At 44.4% G+C, this 19,679-nt stretch overlaps 2 protein-coding genes across 2 annotated transcripts; both read left to right on the top strand.

The window, feature by feature from the left end:
* The first annotated feature begins 10,109 nt into the window (after window positions 1-10,109).
* Window positions 10,110-10,487, top strand: LOC125371732 (histidine-rich glycoprotein-like). The gene has a single exon (XM_048380424.1). The coding sequence runs from the start codon at window positions 10,110-10,112 to the stop codon at window positions 10,485-10,487; it is 378 nt and encodes a 125-aa protein (XP_048236381.1).
* A 5,417-nt stretch (window positions 10,488-15,904) lies between these two features.
* On the top strand, window positions 15,905-19,063 carry LOC124139525 (extensin-like). Its single transcript, XM_046506650.2, has one exon. The coding sequence runs from the start codon at window positions 15,905-15,907 to the stop codon at window positions 19,061-19,063; it is 3,159 nt and encodes a 1,052-aa protein (XP_046362606.2).
* Window positions 19,064-19,679: the final 616 nt, after the last annotated feature.

The raw sequence follows: 19,679 nt of genomic DNA, 5'->3' as shown, positions 1-19,679 counted from the left end.
CACGGGTATGATGCTGACAAACCTAGAAACATAATTTGGGCGAACCGGGATTCGAACCAACTGTCATAGGTTTCTGGTGTGTCCAAGGGACGCAACTCTACACAGCGAATCGCGGCGCCTTAGACGACTGGGCCTTAGACAACCCCACCTCCACAACCACCACCACCACCCTCCTCAGAACAACTGTTCTAGAAAATCAACTTCTGTTATACTTTATTTAGTATTTACCATCTCGCAGTGTTGACAGGGAAAGTATAGTGTGCACTAAGACCTATCCAGGTCGGTACATTGCATATGCTTCAATGAAGCTTTTCATATATAAGCTGTGTAAATAATTCAACGCGTCCCTATACACCAGCTTTTGTAAATCTGAAACCATGCCCTCAATCAATACAACAGAAGGTTCGGTTGTATTATTCAGAAGGATTCTGAGTGTCCATGCGTCTTCGTAACTGTTCTTATTCAGATTTCTGCATACGTTTAACTGTTCAGATTCAATCCGTTTGGGTGAGTTTCGATGCTGCAACTGCAGGAATTTTGGAATGTGTGCATGTTCGCTATACGTTCTGAGGCACCCTCGATCATCCTGTCTTATTATACTTATATGCTAAATGATACGATGGAGATGAACTGGATAATATAGGTTAGGGATTAAAGTTTAATGATTGTTAAAATGGTTTTGTCGTTTTTAGTTACACGTTCTTACAGAATACAAGTAATATCATACTTACAACTCAGGACCTTGGAAATGTATACCGAGTTCATAAATATGTGTTTATAACATTCATGTTATACCGGGACAAACCGAATAGCGACACGTGACACTCTCGTGGCCATTCTTGCGACTGGGTTCCGTCTAAGCGCAAAACGGGCAAAGCTAAAAGAATTGTCATCTCGTTGCGCCATGATAAACGTATATCTGCCCAATATATCGTATACGTTCCAGGTGGTATTGGTGACACATCGGGACTTACAGTATTATACAGTATGATTGAACACATTAAACTGTATCTTGGGTATATTTTTAAATGCAAAACATATGTAAAATCAAACATTATTCCTGAGCGATTCTTTGACCTTTCTTACGCGCATTCTGATTGGTTTGTCGTATTTTCGCACTTAACATTCATCCATAGGGGGACGAGTCTTCTTGCAGGTTACGGAAAGGGGCGAGTGGTGACGAATGATATCGAGTCTGCACTAGTGTAAACATCCCTTCTCGCGCACCTGAGTATTGTTTCAGGCATCCAAACGACATTGTTGACATCATTCGAATAGTATTGTGTGCCGTAGGGTCGAAATGACGTCACACTAGAGACGGCGTCATAGGTGAAGATTGTTGACGTCATTCGACAAATTGTGTTTTTGTAGGACAGCTGTGGTGATCAGTGCATTTTCCTAAAGAGGAGGTCAAAAAGATTAAGAAATAATGGGTAATAAAGAAACTATTACACTCACGTGGGTGGCATACTGATTTTACGAAACTCGTATAAGAATTCATGTATTGTCCTCACTCTCGCTAGGGAAATACAAGAATATCTGACACTCGTTTCATATAATCAGTAAGACACACGTCCTCGTATAATAATCTCTATGAGGATAATTCTACCGGATTTGGCAATCCAGCACTTGATATTATTTTCAATGATTTAATTGAGGTATGATGACGCAGAATCTGTCAGTCAGACCACACATTGTCAAACAGACCTTTGTAGGCCTTTTATGACCCGGAATTTGTCAAGTTTGCAACAAAACATTAAGGAGACTCGTGTAGTTTGCAGATGTCGGTATTTATTACCAAAGTGTGGCACGTCTCTGAAGCCTAATTGACAGTTGTATCAATGAGCATCAGTGCAAAAAAATGTAGACAAGATTTGATAAGATACGATTCCATCGAAGTATATTTTGAAAAAATAAGTTTATTTAATCAATAATAAGAAAAGCGTTTCGCGTGTGCCATCTGTTATTTGATGAAACCACCACCAGAAAGAGAAACCGGGGCAAAAGAAAGCATAATGAATTTAAAGATTTATATTCGGTGCTTACGTTAGTGCAAAAACAAAAGAATCATTTGCTATTCAACTCCATTGAAGAGATACGTTGATATGTTCATTTTCATCGCTATCATTAAGTATAAGATAATATCTACAGTCTACACACTCTCGTTGTACCATCTTGTTCTTCTGACAAACCTCAAACCACTGAAGGAAGCATTGATTATTTCCATATTGCCGTGTTTGTATAGTGCAATATCAGGGCTGCGCTGTCGAATATTTAGTTTGGCCCATTTTGATTGCAACGTGTTGAAATCGATCTTTGAGTATGTGTAAGATGTTAAGCAAAGAAGATGGGGATCGCTGTAGCACGGTCTCATTAATGCCGTGGCTTGTATGATTTTGGTAATCTAACACAAATGATATAAAATAGCAACTGAATGGGTTGGACCTGGAGCATATATCACGAGGTAATTTGATGATGGAAAAATATTTCGTCTTATGTTAAGAGAAGTATATAATATCAAGTTTCCTAGTGAGTCACCACACTGTTTAGGTGTTGTAATACAACTGTTGTATGTTTTAGTCAAAATACAAATGTTGAATGATTTACAAATAATACCAATCGTGTTTGGTTTGTAAGTAATACCAACCTTGAAAGGATAACAAATAAAACAAATGTTGAATGGTTTACAAATAATAAAAATGTTAAATGGTTTACAAATAATACAAATGGTGAATGGTTTACAAATAATACAAATGTTGTATGGTATACAAATAAAACAAATGTTGTCTGGTTTACAAGTAATACAAATGTTGAATGGTTTACAAATAATACAAATGTTGAATGGAATACAAATAATGCAAATGTTGAATGGTTTACAAATAATACGAATTTTGAATGGTAATACTATACAAATAATACAAATGTTGTATGATATACAAATAATACAAATGCTGTATGGTTTACAAGTAATACAAACGTTGAATGGTATACAAAAAATACAAATGTTGAGTGGCATACAAATAATAAAAATGTGAAAAGTTTACAAATAATAAAAATGTTCATTCATTTCATGTTGTTAATTCAATGTCTGAGATGATAAGCACTCTCAAACATCTACCGAAACAGATTCCAAATGCACAATAGCGATGAACAGCACATGAATGGGGCACTGAAAATCAGTAATTACACCAGGTGTTCGTGAAAAGGTAAGCGTGTTATGTACGGGTAGTACCCAAACCTCACACAATTCTTTAAAGAATATGTGCCAGTGAGCAGGGAGATGTGAAAATACCATGTGAAGGTCTTAGCATGGGTATATTCGCGCATCATGTTGACAAGTTCCTCTGGATGTCTACCATAAAGTTGCTCGAATTACTTAGCAGGCCTTTGACTATTAAACCATGATTGAAAAGGTTAGTTTAGTTGTAAGCAAAATGTGTCTTTCCGTGAATTATTTGAAAAAAATATATATATGCTGGTACGTATGCTACGCCACACTACAGTGCACTACAATGCACTACACAAAGCTACACTACATTATAATACTACACTACACTACACTACACTACACTACACTACACTACACTACACTTCACTTCACTTCACTACACTACACTACACTACACTACACTACACTACACTACACTACAATGTATACTGTACTATACAATATCTTTCTGTAGCATCTTGTTTGGACTCTATTCATGTCAAGAGATATTATATGAATGTGAATGCCCCCTAAGTTTGTCGTTTTAAGTGAAGGGGACACAGAGCCATCCACCTGGACAGGCAAGCTGAAACCAACAGTGTCATCACTGGTCCTATGATCCCGGAACAGCACCTGGAGCAGCACCCGGAACAACACCTGGAACAGCACCCGGAACAGCACCCGGAACAGCACCCGGAACAGCACCTGGAACAGCACCCGGAACAGCACCTGGAACAACACCCGGAACAGCACCCGGAACAGCACCTGGAACAACACCCGGAACAGCACCTGGAACAGCACCTGGAACAGCACCTGGAACAATGATTGTTCAGACGGTCAGTAGACACAAAACACAACACGAATGAAAACATTTCCCAGCATGTTTTATCAATCTACCATATCGTTCTCAAACACATTAATTTATTGAACTAGTCAATTTTAAACTCCTATTCCTTCTTCACATGAATTGTCGCTTTTATTCACATGGATATTTCCAACACACGATCTTAACATCAATTCCTCAATTTACTTTGTTTGTTTTGGATTCCAAGTGATGCACTAATACCTCCTAGCATACACATCGTAAGGTGCTTCTAGTCGGTGTATGTGTTAATGGCGACGATGGTACAAGAGATTCCTTGTCTTGGCACCCAAGACACAAACAGACATCGATATGAATATTTCAAAACGTTTCAAATTAATGCACGTCTTGCTCTGCATGGGTTGACAGCCAGTGTGTTCTAATTCACTGCGACAGTGCCGTCATTCAAAGCAGAGTTCTGCCTTAGGTACAATGAGGCATGCTTCCACACGAGTGCATCGTCTTGTGCTATAGTTCGCTCTAAGATTAAGTGGTTATTTTTGTGTCACTTGAAACATTTTGAAATCCGAATTACTTTGAGGTATGCACGTGTCAATCAGTGCACATGGCATCTTTGTCTTTAAAGAGTATGAAAAAATTAAACATGAGAAACAAGACAGTTGAATATCATCAGTAATATCTAAGCGTTGGTGTATCGTCATTATCAATGAATTACTTCAAAGATGGCTTGTCAACATATGTGTTACCGGGATTAGCGTTTGTACTTGTATTTCTGATTAAAATGAGGGGGCACGGGTGGCCCAGTCGTCTAGGTCGCCGCGATTCACTGTGTAGAGTTGAGAGTTGCGTCCCTTGGGCACCTATGATTGTGGGTTCGATTCCTGGTTCGCACCGATTATGTTTCTAGGTTTGTCAGCACCATACCCGTGCTCGTGAGTTTCACCGAAGTGGTAAACGTCTGAAACCTGCATCACTTCGGGCTTTCCTCCCACATTAAGCTGACACGCCGTGATATAACTGGAGTACTGTTAAAAGCGGCGTTAAACCCAACTCACTCACTCACGCGCTCGCTCACTCTGAATGAGTGAGGGTTCTAGTTAGATTTAAACCCAGTTTGATGGGTGTTGGTCTTTGTCAATAACAAGTGTAAATATATGTTAATTAATGTCTGGAATAGAAGCTCAACATATAGAGGCTATAAAAAGTCCACACAAATACGTTTCATGTGCTGTACATGGCCGTGATAAGCGGTCTCATTCAGATTCTACCATAGCGAATCTTGGACTTCGGAGATTCTTGTCTCTATCGATATATGGAAGAGATGTGTTGTCAGTCAGTCATAAATATAATTTAGATAATCATGGAAAACATGGCGCCCGTCCTCCGAAATTGAAATGTAGACGAGTTATATAATTATGATAACGTACATACGCTTAAGGAGTATTTGTGAGTGATCTATTAAATAAATCAAACATATGTCGATATATCAAAATTAACACTAAATTAAACTGTATCACGTACACTTGCAAGTCATATATTTACATCCGAAATACAGATCCGCTTAGCAAATTGTTTTCTGGGACCTTCACGCAATATTATTTCCAGAGAATGTAAACTTTGTACACTGTGAAACTCTATTGTAAGAAAGAAATGATTTTCCTCTTTTATAGTTGATTTGTTAGATTTAGAAACTTATGTCAAATTAGAAATGCTTGAAGACATTTATCTGTTATTTGGAATTAACATTGACGTCACACAATGTCTTGACCAAAATACTTCGTGTATTGAAGAAACTATCAGGTGAGGTGAGGTGAAATTGGGTTTAACGTCGCGTCCAAGATTATTGCACTTATATAGCGACGTGCATGCACGTGTATGTGTGTGTGTGGCTGCTTGTACTAGTCCGGACTGATGCCGATTTATAGTGCTAGCTCACTGAGATACCATGCCGCAGTTTAACATGAATACCCCACTCAGACACAGTATACTGACTCCGAGACGACCAGTCCTTGTTTTAGCCCCTTAATGCCGAGCGCCAGACAGGGTAACAACAAGTACAATCTTTTAACGTCTTTTTGTATGACGCGGCCCGGGATCGAACCCTGGACCTTCCGCTCTCCGGGCGGACGCTCTACCACAAGACCACGGAGGCGGTTCGAAGAAACTATAAAGACACTGACGCAGCCATGGTCATAATTAAGGTCGACGGCCAAATGATACCATTCATTTTGAAGATTAGTTTCCACTCCTTCAGGAACCATTAAAACTGCACAAATTAAGAACAATACTATACTCTTTTTTATTGAAAGAAATTTAACGGCTCGACCAACATTTGATTATAGGTCCAGACACAGTGAGATCCGATAGTATCAAATCCAGAGTATAGTCCTTGAAATTGAATTGAAACGTTTGCCCAAATCAGAAACAGTCTCGAATATCGCATGTTCTTGAATCCAAATTGTTCAACTGAAGGAACGTGTTGCAGAACGGACACTTGACTTACTACATGACCATAGATATAATTACATATCTATCTTCAGAGGTTCAGGACAATTTGTCAAATACGAAAGCAAATGTCATCATAATTTTACTGAGAAAACAATCTGTGAAATACTGGTATTCCTCATGGATATCATCTTGCGGGTAAGACATTTAGGCAAGAAATAGGCACAGCCATGTATTCCAATTGTGCTCTCCTCCTTGCTGATCTGGTTTTTATGTACATGAGTTGGACTTTCTACTGAGATTTCAAGTAAAACAAGACAATGTGGGCATGAGAGGATATTCCTTTCCACTGATTTACCCACCGGAAGTAGAAGTCGACTCATCTGTTTAATAGTTAGATATATGTATAAAGATTCAGAGTGACAAAACACTCTCAACATGACTGTATGAAAAGAGGGATGACTTCGACTTTCCAATAGTCAACTTTCCATGTATGACGATCACTATTCTATCAGTTTCAACCATTTGGTGTTTACATTTCACAACTTTTGAGATACAAGATTTCAAAGAGCGTCATACGACTCTTGCTCAGAAGTTCGTTTGATCAAAGTTATAACATTCACGGCCTCAGTAAAGCTTCCTAAAAGTTTTCTGGTTGACATGTGGAAGACATTGTCTACATTTCACAACTTTTGAGGTACAATTCGATAATGCTCTTTCGAAGAAGATTTCAAAGAGCGGCAAATGGAGAACATGTGGAGAACATTTCCTTATTTGACGCGACAGTGACAATTGAGAAGTCCGATGCAATTCCCTATTTTGACTTGTACCATATGTTTCTGTGTATTTTCCGGTGACAATTGACTTGCCACTGCATGTATTTGTGATGCCATAGTTGGGGCAGGCTACCTTCACCTTTACGCGAACACGTGGTAGGATCACTATTTGATAGTGAATCATAAACACATGCTTATTATGAAGTCGAACAATGGACTTTGAGCAGAGATTTTGTATGAATTTGTAAAAAAGGGTTTTGTCACTTCTAACAGACACGACTAGATCTACATCTATTTGTATCAATCAATGTTTTTATTTGTCTTTGATATGAATATAAGTAAATATATTATGTCTTTCTACGTAGTAGAAGCAAACGTGGTGGTGGTGGTAGTAGTAGTAGACGTGTTGGCAGTAGTAGTAGTAGTAGTAGAAGTGTTGGTTGTAGGAGTAGTAGTAGTAGTAGTAGTAGTAGTTGTTGTTGTTGTTGTAGTAGTAGTAGTAGTAGTAGTAGTAGTAGTAGTAGTAGTAGTAGTTGTTGTTGTAGTAGTAGTAGTGATAGTAGTAGTAGTTCAGTGGTAGTAGTAGTAGTGGGGGCACGGGTGGCCCAGTCGTCTAAGTCGCCGCGATTCGCTGTGCAGAGTTGCGTCCCTTGGGCACGCCAGAAACCTATGATTATGGGTTCTAGGTTTCCGATTACGTTTCTAGGTTTGTCAGAACCATATCCGTGCTCGTGGGTTTCACCGAAGTGGTAAACGCCTGAGACCTGCATCACTTCGGGCTTTCCTCCCACATTAAGCTGACATGCCGTGATATAACTGGAATACTGTTAAAAGCGGCGTTAAGCCCAACTCACTCACTCACTCACTCACTAGTAGTAGTAGTTGTTGTAGTAGTAGTGACTCAGAGTGGTAGTAGTAGTTGTAGTAGTAGTAGTAGTAGTAGTAGTAGTAGTAGTAGTAGTAGTAGTAGTAGTGGTGTTGGCAGTAGTAGTAGTAGTATACGTGTTGGTTGTAGTAGTAGTAGTAGTAGTTCAGTGGTAGTAGTAGTAGTTGTAGTTATGACTCGGAGTAGTAGTAGTAGTAGTAGTGGTAGTAGTAGCAGCAGCAGCAGAAGTAATAGTAGTAGTAGTAGTAGTAGTAGTAGTAGTAGTAGTAGTAATGGAAATCGCATTTCAACTGACCAATATCGATAGCTATTTATTCAACCGATTCAATATGCTTGCAGTTACAACGAGTCTACATTTCACAACTCTGTGAGTTGCAATCGAGCATGCTTTTTCTTCAAAGGTTGCAAGTCGCATCCTATCCGACTGTTGCTCGAAAGTTGTTTGATGAGTAGTATTAGTAGCTGTTAGTAGTAGTTTGTACTAGTAGCTGTTAGTAGCTGGTTTTGTATGGTGGTAGTACTGGTAGAAAAATAGGTATCAATGTAGGAATATACCTGTGGTGTATTAATATAATCTACTGTGCTAATCATATGCATTATACCTGACTGAGCGTAACATATAGGCAATATCACGGCATGGGACACCAGAAATGGGCATACACAGTGTACCTATGCTGGGAATTGCACCCAGGCCAGGCGGGACGAGCGAACGCTTCAACCACTAGACTACCCTCCTCTTAAAATGATAACGAAGAAATGTGGTTGTGTGTACAGACAATATGCAAAAGACCTGTTAAAGGAATTCTGTTATAAAGAGATACTTGGCATGAGTATTGATCTGTGTGGACATGCTCGGCTTACTTTGTCACGTCGAATAACGACAGACCGTTTCCTTTCGTCCGCCATCTTAACACTTGCTCGATCCTGCTACTCACTTAATCAGTCAACGGACAGAACGTCGTTTAATCCCGAAGGCCTGTATGCAGAGAGAGTTTTCCCGCGTGGTTTTACCCCGTTCATTCAATATTAATGTGGTCCTATCTGCCTCTGTATTATAGATGTAGGCAGTAAATGGAAGACGTTCCTCACTGTATAACGGGAAAATCAGGCCCGTGTTTATTCATGTTGTGATGAGAGAAAATGTTGAGAGAGAAAATTGGTCAATGAAAATAAATAAGTATTGAAAGAATACTTTGTAAGTTGTACCCTCAAGAACGAAAAGGAATATAAATAGCAGTGACAGAAACCCTCCTCACAAGACAGCCATTGTGTGATTCCGACTATATAAAAAGCAATACTTATGAATCATAGTCAAAGAGTGATGAGGCCGCGTAACGGTGAGTGCATCCTGCCCCACGAACACATGCAAATGTTCGCCTTAACAAACACTGGGAACAGATGATACAAGTAAAAGTAGGACAGAGCATCGAACATCATTTTTGTCACTGAAATATCACCCTAACGTTGTCCATAAAACGTTTTGAAAGTTTTACAATTATAAGGCCTCGAACGTCGTGACCCTCATCAAACAACTTTCGAGCAACAGTCGGATAGGATGCGACTCGACTCGAAGAAAAAGCATGCTCGATTGCAACTCACAGAGTTGTGAAATGTAGACTCATTGTAACTGCAAGAATATTGAATCGGTTGAATAAATAACTGTCGATATTGGTCAGTTGAAATGCGATTTCGATTATCGGGCGATATATATCTGACGGTAACCTTACTACTACTACTACTACTAATACTAATACTAATACTAATACTAATATTACCTACATAGGCACCTCCCTACACAGTCACCTCCCTACACGGCCACCTCCCTACACAGTCACCTCCCTACATGACCACCTCCCTACACGGTCACCTCCCTACATGACCACCTCCCTACACGGCCATCTCCCTACACGGCCACCTCCATACATGACCACTTCCCTACACGGTCACCTCCCTACATGACCACCTCCCTACATGACCACCTCCCTACACGGCCATCTCCCTACACGGCAACCTCCCTACACGGCCATCTCCCTACACGGTCACCTCCCTACACGGCCATCTCCCTACACGGCCACCTCCCTACACGGCCACCTCCCTTCACGGTCACCTCCCTACACGGTCACCTCCCTACATGACCACCCCTCCCTACACGACCAACTCCCTACACGGCCACCTCCCTACACGGCCACCTCCCTTCACGGTCACCTCCCTACACGGTCACCTCCCTACATGACCACCCCTCCCTACACGACCAACTCCCTACATGACCACCCCTCCCTACACGGCCACCTCCCTACACGGCCACCTCCCTACATGACCACCTCCCTACATGACCCCCTCCCTACATGACCAACTCCCTACACGGTCACCTCCCTACACGGTCACCTCCCTTCACGGTCACCTCCCTACACGGTCACCTCCCTACATGACCACCTCCCTACACGACCACCTCCCTACATGACCACCTCCCTACACGGCCACCTCCCTACATGACCACCTCCCTACATGACCACCTCCCTACATGACCACCCCTCCATACACGACCAACTCCCTACACGGCCACCCCTCCCTACACGGTCACCTCCCTACACGGTCACCTCCCTACACGGCCACCTCCCTACACGGCCACCTCCCTACATGACCACCTCCCTACACGGTCACCTCCCTACACGGTCACCTCCCTACACGGCCACCTCCCTACACGGTCACCTCCCTACATGACCACCCCTCCCTACATGACCACCTCCCTACACGGTCACCTCCCTACACGGCCACCTCCCTACACGGCCACCTCCCTACACGGTCACCTCCCTACACGGTCACCTCCCTACATGACCACCTCCCTACACGGCCACCTCCCTACACGGTCACCTCCCTACACGGCCACCTCCCTACACGGTCACCTCCCTACATGACCACCTCCCTACACGGTCACCTCCCTACACGGTCACCTCCCTACACGGCCACCTCCCTACATGACCACCTCCCTACACGGCCACCTCCCTACACGGCCACCTCCCTACACGGCAACCTCCCTACACGGTCACCTCCCTACACGGCCATCTCCCTACACGGTCACCTCCCTACACGGCCATCTCCCTACACGGTCACCTCCCTACACGGCCACCTCCCTACACGGTCACCTCCCTACACGGCAACCTCCCTACATGACCACCTCACTACATGACCACCCCTCCCTACACGGTCACCTCCCTACATGACCACCCCTCCCTACACGGCCACCCCTCCCTTCATGACCACCCCTCCCTACACGGTCACCCCTCCCTATACGGTCACCCCTCCCTACATGACCACCCCTCCCTATACGGCCACCCCTCCCTACACGACCACCCCTCCCTACACGGCCACCCCTCCCTTCATGACCACCCCTCCCTACACGGTCACCCCTCCCTATACGGCCACCCCTCCCTACACGGTCAACCCATCTTAATTTCTTCTAGCTTCACCCCGATGTATATTTAGCTTCAAGGGCATTAGTTTGCTTTATCTACCAAAGCAAAGCCGCACTCAAGCCTTAAGAGTTGAAGAACAGGAACTCTCCTTACTATTATCAATGTGAACTCTTTGACACGAGGAGGAGAATACACACTTCCCCACCAGCCGGCCCCGTGGGAGTCAATGCGCTGGACAAAGTGGAAAAAGAAGCTGTTTTCATATTGCCGCATTGTTCCTCAATGGGGTGTATTGATCATACACGTCACCTGGTTGTCACGAGTTGTGGAAGTAGGCCTAGCCAAGGGTTTGAAAGTGGGAACACTGCACTCTCTCTGGTAGTTGTATGCAGATTTCTATCACTGATAGCAGCTAAAGCAAAACACTCCTCACACTGAATCCAGTATCATAAGCGTAACCTCTAATACCTCTTCTATAGCAATAACGACTACCAGTCTCAGTGTTACTGCTACTACTATTACTGCTACTACTTTAATTCTACTACTATACTCACACGCAAAAGAAACGCAAGTGATTTTAAGCAAATAGATAACAAACACGGAACCATAAATTGATACGAGTTTTAGCATGTAGTGAAGCCTGATGGTGTAATCAATATTTTTGGTTGCATTTTGGAAGGCCCGAGTAAAAACGCAACATAAAAAACGAATCGCCAAAACGCACCATTTCAATGAATATGTGGGTATCATGCACCCATTTCTCGCGAAATCGAAAATGCACGAACTGTCACGAACTGTAGTGGGTATAAAACTGTGGCCGATTCTTGGACCTACCACTCCTTGGTCAACAATGCCACGCCTAACTAAAAAACAACAGAAACCAGGCTATCGGACGTTTGGAAGCTGGAGAATCTGTCCAAGATGTTGCCCGTCAACGTTCAACGTTAACATAACCACAATTTACCGTCTCCTGCATCGATACAATGCTACACAGACCACAGATGACCTACCTCGGAGCGGTCGTCCTAGGGTCACCACACCTCGACAAGATCGGCAGATTACACGTCAACACCAGCGACATCCGTTCCTAACTGCTCGTGAAAGTGCTCGACAGACCATAGGAACACATAATCGACACATTAGCCGGGACACTGTGATCCGACGTCTCCGTTCCAACAACCTCAGATGTCGCCGACAAGCACGTCGTCCTGTTCTCCAACCCCGGCATCGACAAGCACGACTTCAGTGGGCACAGGGTCATCGCAATTGGCGTCATCGTGAGTGGAGGCGTGTCATCTTCTCTGATGAAAGTCGCTTTTGTGTTTCGCTGACAGAAACGTTTTGGAAAGGGATCCATTGGATGGACCTAGCGTCATGATATGGGCAGGGATTGGACTTAATGCGAGACTTGGACCCATGTGCTTTCTGAATGTTGGTCAAGGTCAGCGACACGGCGTCACTGCTCAGCGATATATCGACCAAGTGATCAGACCCCACGTTATTCCATTTTTTGCACAACATCAACAACACATTTTCCAGCAGGACAACGCTCGTCCCCATGTTGCCAGAGCTACCATGGCCTTTCTGCAACAACACAACATCCGTGTTCTACCGTGGCCAGCCCTCAGCCCTGATCTGAACCCCATCGAACACTTGTGGGATGAGGTTCAAAGGCGTCTGCACAATGTGCGCCCAGTCCCTACAACTGCCGATTCACTACGCACAGCTGCTCTGGACGTGTGCAGGAGGATCCCTAGGGCCTTCACAAATCGTCTGATCCACTCAATGTACAGGAGATGTGTGGCAGTGATCAATGCTTATGGTGGTCACACCAGGTATTGACTGATATTTGGGTATTGACCCGAAACTGTGTAAGCGCTTAACATTTGAAAAAAACCAATCATGTCATCTGCCTTTTAATCCATTAAACTGTCTTCAGTCACATTTTTGTCAATCTTGCCCTATTAGTATTTCTTGTCTTTACTGTTGAAAATAAATAACATGTATACTGCATATTCGACTTGCGTTTCTTTTGCGGGTGAGTATATTGCCACAGCGATTCTACTAGTAGTAGTAGTAGTAGTAACTCTATTCTTACAATCACTACTAATACCATATACCGTGAAGATCCGGCTAGAACTGATCTTCAGCAACCCATGCTTGTCAACGGTACCCAACGGTCTACAAACACACACAAAGTTTGAACAAAATCGAGCCAGTGGTTATTTTGCTAGGGCAGGTACAAAAATCGGCGGATAATAAATAATAAATAATAATAATGATAATAAATCGAACGATTACAATAGGGCTCTACAGCCTTTCGGCTTGGAGCCCTAATAATAATAATAATTACATGGATGGCCTGTTACTTATTGCCAAAGGAGAATCCACACTAGATTCTCATTGTTGAGTCCTTTTCTAATGATATTAGGGACAACCTCCAGAATGCCCATATCATAGAAAAACCTCCTCGAAGCGAGTGTAGACTTAAGAACATTTGGAGTTCAGAGCTGAACGCTCGCAATAAAGTCGAAGTCACAAATACTTATGCTGTACCCGTCCTTTCGTATTCTTTTTGTGTCGAAGTTTGGACGAAACGAGAAAGTCAGGGTACGGACACACTCACACGAAGAATTATGCCAGACAATAGATCCCACCACCCTCGCCCTTCCCTCAATCGCTTATATTTACCAATTATAATGGGAGTGTGTGGTTTGATTAACACGGAGGGTCTTCATGATAGAATTGTATTGTGCACTTTTGCACACATGTATTTGTCTGATGATCCTCTTGTGAAGTATGTCAAGATTCATGATGACAACAAGGCATTCCACAGTGTCCTTAACTGAGCCAAGGATGTGGAACATAATCTCAATGTCAATGTTGATTTTTGTACCGTTCTGTACTGCCGGAGGGTACAAAAATGCGTGTCAAACAAGCGAATTGCAATATCAAATCGGCCCAGTCTCATTTTTTCAAGGAGAGGCTATCTGAACGATCGAGGTAATGTGTAATGTGTTGAGAGGAACAGCAACCATGGAGTCCTTGGCTTTGGATAAAGTCGGCTGACCTGAAAAGATAAACAGAAGGCAAACAGGACCAGTCACTTCCCACCCGGAACAGACACAGAATCTTAAGCGACATGATGGAGTGGCTCGATCGTTTTTTTCGCCATGCATGTGGTTTTGACACAAATGTCCCTTTGGGATAGGACGGTATATAGCCTCAGGCCTATCCAGGCCAACAAACTTGATCTTGTCCTTTTTTATAAATCCAATGAAATCATATATATAATTGAATTTCCTGTCCCTGCCACCAGGAATACAGACCTTCTGACAATCTGGGTAATGCGGAAGGTTTCAGTGTTGGGGAGTCTTGACGTTCTCCAAAGAGTTCTAGGTGGGTTCGTCTAGGCAGAGCAACAACAGGATCACCCAAACCGTCTTTGCTAGATTTGTTTATTTTAATCTGTAAATAATAATAATAAAAATAAAAATAATTATAATAATAGCACTGATACTAACACTACTGTTCCTGATACTATTGTCTCAAAAGATTGCTACTTATTCGAGTTATAATCATCTTCAAAATAGCTTTCAGCGGTACAAGTACAAGTCAGTTACACGCACTGTTATTCATCTATCGTATCATCTTTGTATTAATGTGAAGTTCTTTAATCGAATTTCATCAAATTACAAGCCTCTACTTCTAAATGAGAATTGTATCGTTGGTGAAAAAAACATCTTTCAAAAATAAGATCATAATAGCAGGAACTAATTGTTTTCAAAGTAAAGATCACTGCGAAACGGAATTGACTGTCTTCTTGATTATGTCTTGAGTTAACTCTATTTTAAGGTACTACCTCAAACAGTAATGTCGTAAGCGGTAACAACGTGGTTCAGTACTACACAGACTAATAGAGCGCAAAATCATAATCCTTTGTCGACCCTTGAATTTACTATCCATCCTATATCCATCAATCTGTCCGGCCGGCTATCCATCCATCTGTCCGGCCGGCTATCCATCCAACTGTCCGGCCGGCTACCCATCCATCTGTCAGGCCGGCTATCCCTCCAACTGTCCGGCCGGCTATCCATCCGACTGTCCGGCCGGCTATCCACCCAACTGCCAAACCGGCTATTCATCCGTCTGTCCGGCCGGCTATCCATCCATCTGTCCGGCCGGCTATCCATCCAACTGTCCGGCCGGCTACCCATCCATCTGTCAGGCCGGCTATCCATCCATCTGCCCGGCCGGCTATCCACCCAACTGACCGGCCGGCTATCCTTCCATCTGTCCGATAGATTGCCATAGATTACCCATACATCCGCTAGCATAACTGTCATCCTACATATGCCCTCCACCCCGCAACAGTTCACTCAACAGTCATCCTACATATGCCCTCCACCGGCAACAGTTCACTCAACAGTCATCCTACATATGCCCTCCATCCCGCAACAGTTCACTCAACAGTCATCCTACATATCCCCTCCATCCCGCAACAGTTCACTCAACAGTCATCCTACAAATGCCCTCCACCCCGTAACAGTTCACTCAACAGTCATCCTACATATCCCCTCCATCCCGCAACAGTTCACTCAACAGTCATCCTACATATGCCCTCCACCGGCAACAGTTCACTCAACAGTCATCCTACATATGCCCTCCACCGGCAACAGTTCACTCAACAGTCATCCTACATATGCCCTCCACCCCGCAACAGTTCACTCAACAGTCATCCTACATATCCCCTCCATCCCGCAACAGTTCACTCAACAGTCATCCTACATATGCCCTCCACCCCGTAACAGTTCACTCAACAGTCATCCTACATATCCCCTCCATCCCGCAACAGTTCACTCAACAGTCATCCTACATATGCCCTCCACCCCGCAACAGTTCACTCAACAGTCATCCTACATATGCCCTCCACCCCGCAACAGTTCACTCAACAGTCATCCTACATATGCCCTCCACCGGCAACAGTTCACTCAACAGTCATCCTACATATGCCCTCCACCGGCAACAGTTCACTCAACAGTCATCCTACATATGCCCTCCACCCCGCAACAGTTCACTCAACAGTCATCCTACATATGCCCTCCACCGGGAACAGTTCACTCAACAGTCATCCTACATATGCCCTCCACCGGCAACAGTTCACTCAACAGTCATCCTACATATGCCCTCCACCCCGCAACAGTTCACTCAACAGTCATCCTACATATGCCCTCCATCCCGCAACAGTTCACTCAACAGTCATCCTACATATGCCCTCCACCGGCAACAGTTCACTCAACAGTCATCCTACATATGCCCTCCACCGGCAACAGTTCACTCAACAGTCATCCTACATATGCCCTCCACCCCGCAACAGTTCACTCAACAGTCATCCTACATATCCCCTCCATCCCGCAACAGTTCACTCAACAGTCATCCTACATATGCCCTCCACCCCGTAACAGTTCACTCAACAGTCATCCTACATATGCCCTCCACCGGCAACAGTTCACTCAACAGTCATCCTACATATGCCCTCCACCCCGCAACAGTTCACTCAACAGTCATCCTACATATGCCCTCCACCCCGCAACAGTTCACTCAACAGTCATCCTACATATCCCCTCCATCCCGCAACAGTTCACTCAACAGTCATCCTACATATGCCCTCCACCCCGTAACAGTTCACTCAACAGTCATCCTACATATGCCCTCCACCGGCAACAGTTCACTCAACAGTCATCCTACATATGCCCTCCACCCCGCAACAGTTCACTCAACAGTCATCCTACATATCCCCTCCATCCCGCAACAGTTCACTCAACAGTCATCCTACATATGCCCTCCACCCCGCAAGCGTTCACTCAACAGTCATCCTACATATGCCCTCCACCGGCAACAGTTCACTCAACAGTCATCCTACATATGCCCTCCACCGGCAACAGTTCACTCAACAGTCATCCTACATATGCCCTCCACCCCGCAACAGTTCACTCAACAGTCATCCTACATATGCCCTCCACCGGCAACAGTTCACTCAACAGTCATCCTACATATGCCCTCCACCGGCAACAGTTCACTCAACAGTCATCCTACATATGCCCTCCATCCCGCAACAGTTCACTCAACAGTCATCCTACATATGCCCTCCACCCCGTAACAGTTCACTCAACAGTCATCCTACATATGCCCTCCACCGGCAACAGTTCACTCAACAGTCATCCTACATATGCCCTCCACCGGCAACAGTTCACTCAACAGTCATCCTACATATGCCCTCCACCCCGCAACAGTTCACTCAACAGTCATCCTACATATGCCCTCCACCGGCAACAGTTCACTCAAAAGTCATCCTACATATGCCCTCCACCGGCAACAGTTCACTCAACAGTCATCCTACATATGCCCTCCATCCCGCAACAGTTCACTCAACAGTCATCCTACATATCCCCTCCACCGGCAACAGTTCACTCAACAGTCATCCTACATATGCCCTCCACCCCGCAACAGTTCACTCAACAGTCATCCTACATATGCCCTCCACCCCGTAACAGTTCACTCAACAGTCATCCTACATATCCCCTCCACCCCGTAACAGTTCACTCAACAGTCATCCTACATATGCCCTCCACCGGCAACAGTTCACTCAACAGTCATCCTACATATGCCCTCCACCCCGCAACAGTTCACTCAACAGTCATCCTACATATGCCCTCCATCCCGCAACAGTTCACTCAACAGTCATCCTACATATCCCCTCCACCGGCAACAGTTCACTCAACAGTCATCCTACATATGCCCTCCACCCCGCAACAGTTCACTCAACAGTCATCCTACATATGCCCTCCACCGGCAACAGTTCACTCAACAGTCATCCTACATATGCCCTCCACCCCGCAACAGTTCACTCAACAGTCATCCTACATATGCCCTCCATCCCGCAACAGTTCACTCAACAGTCATCCTACATATGCCCTCCACCCCGCAACAGTTCACTCAACAGTCATCCTACATATGCCCTCCATCCCGCAACAGTTCACTCAACAGTCATCCTACATATGCCCTCCACCGGCAACAGTTCACTCAACAGTCATCCTACATATGCCCTCCATCCCGCAACAGTTCACTCAACAGTCATCCTACATATGCCCTCCACCCCGCAACAGTTCACTCAACAGTCATCCTACATATGCCCTCCACCCCGCAACAGTTCACTCAACAGTCATCCTACATATGCCCTCCACCCCGCAACAGTTCACTCAACAGTCATCCTACATATGCCCTCCACCGGCAACAGTTCACTCAACAGTCATCCTACATATGCCCTCCACCGGCAACAGTTCACTCAACAGTCATCCTACATATGCCCTCCACCCCGCAACAGTTCACTCAACAGTCATCCTACATATGCCCTCCATCCCGCAACAGTTCACTCAACAGTCATCCTACATATCCCCTCCACCGGCAACAGTTCACTCAACAGTCATCCTACATATGCCCTCCACCCCGTAACAGTTCACTCAACAGTCATCCTACATATGCCCTCCACCGGCAACAGTTCACTCAACAGTCATCCTACATATGCCCTCCACCCCGCAACAGTTCACTCAACAGTCATCCTACATATGCCCTCCACCGGCAACAGTTCACTCAACAGTCATCCTACATATCCCCTCCACCGGCAACAGTTCACTCAACAGTCATCCTACATATGCCCTCCACCCCGCAACAGTTCACTCAACAGTCATCCTACATATGCCCTCCACCGGCAACAGTTCACTCAACAGTCATCCTACATATGCCCTCCACCCCGCAACAGTTCACTCAACAGTCATCCTACATATGCCCTCCACCCCGCAACAGTTCACTCAACAGTCATCCTACATATGCCCTCCACCCCGCAACCGTTCACTCAACAGTCATCCTACATATGCCCTCCACCCCGCAACAGTTCACTCAAAAGTCATCCTACATATCAAACCATCTGTACTGAACAAATAAAGTTAGCGCTCATGAATATTTGTGTTGGGTATTTATATGAAATCGTGAGTACGGCTCGGCCTTCACTACCACAAAATATCACCTGAAATATTCATGATCTCATACTTTCTTTGGGCAGTTACGCAGA

This window comes from Haliotis rufescens, unplaced genomic scaffold, assembly GCF_023055435.1.
Source record: "Haliotis rufescens isolate VD_foot unplaced genomic scaffold, xgHalRufe1.0.p SCAF_1, whole genome shotgun sequence".
In the NCBI taxonomy this organism is placed as follows: domain Eukaryota; kingdom Metazoa; phylum Mollusca; class Gastropoda; order Lepetellida; family Haliotidae; genus Haliotis; species Haliotis rufescens.
Note: the sequence above shows the minus strand (reverse complement) of the source record. Positions and strands in the feature narration are given on the sequence as shown.

Coding starts and splice junctions, on each gene's coding strand:
- LOC125371732 (XM_048380424.1), top strand. CDS start 10,110: ATGACCACCTCCCTACACGGCCATCTCCCTACACGGCAACCTCCCTAC.
- LOC124139525 (XM_046506650.2), top strand. CDS start 15,905: ATGCCCTCCACCCCGCAACAGTTCACTCAACAGTCATCCTACATATGC.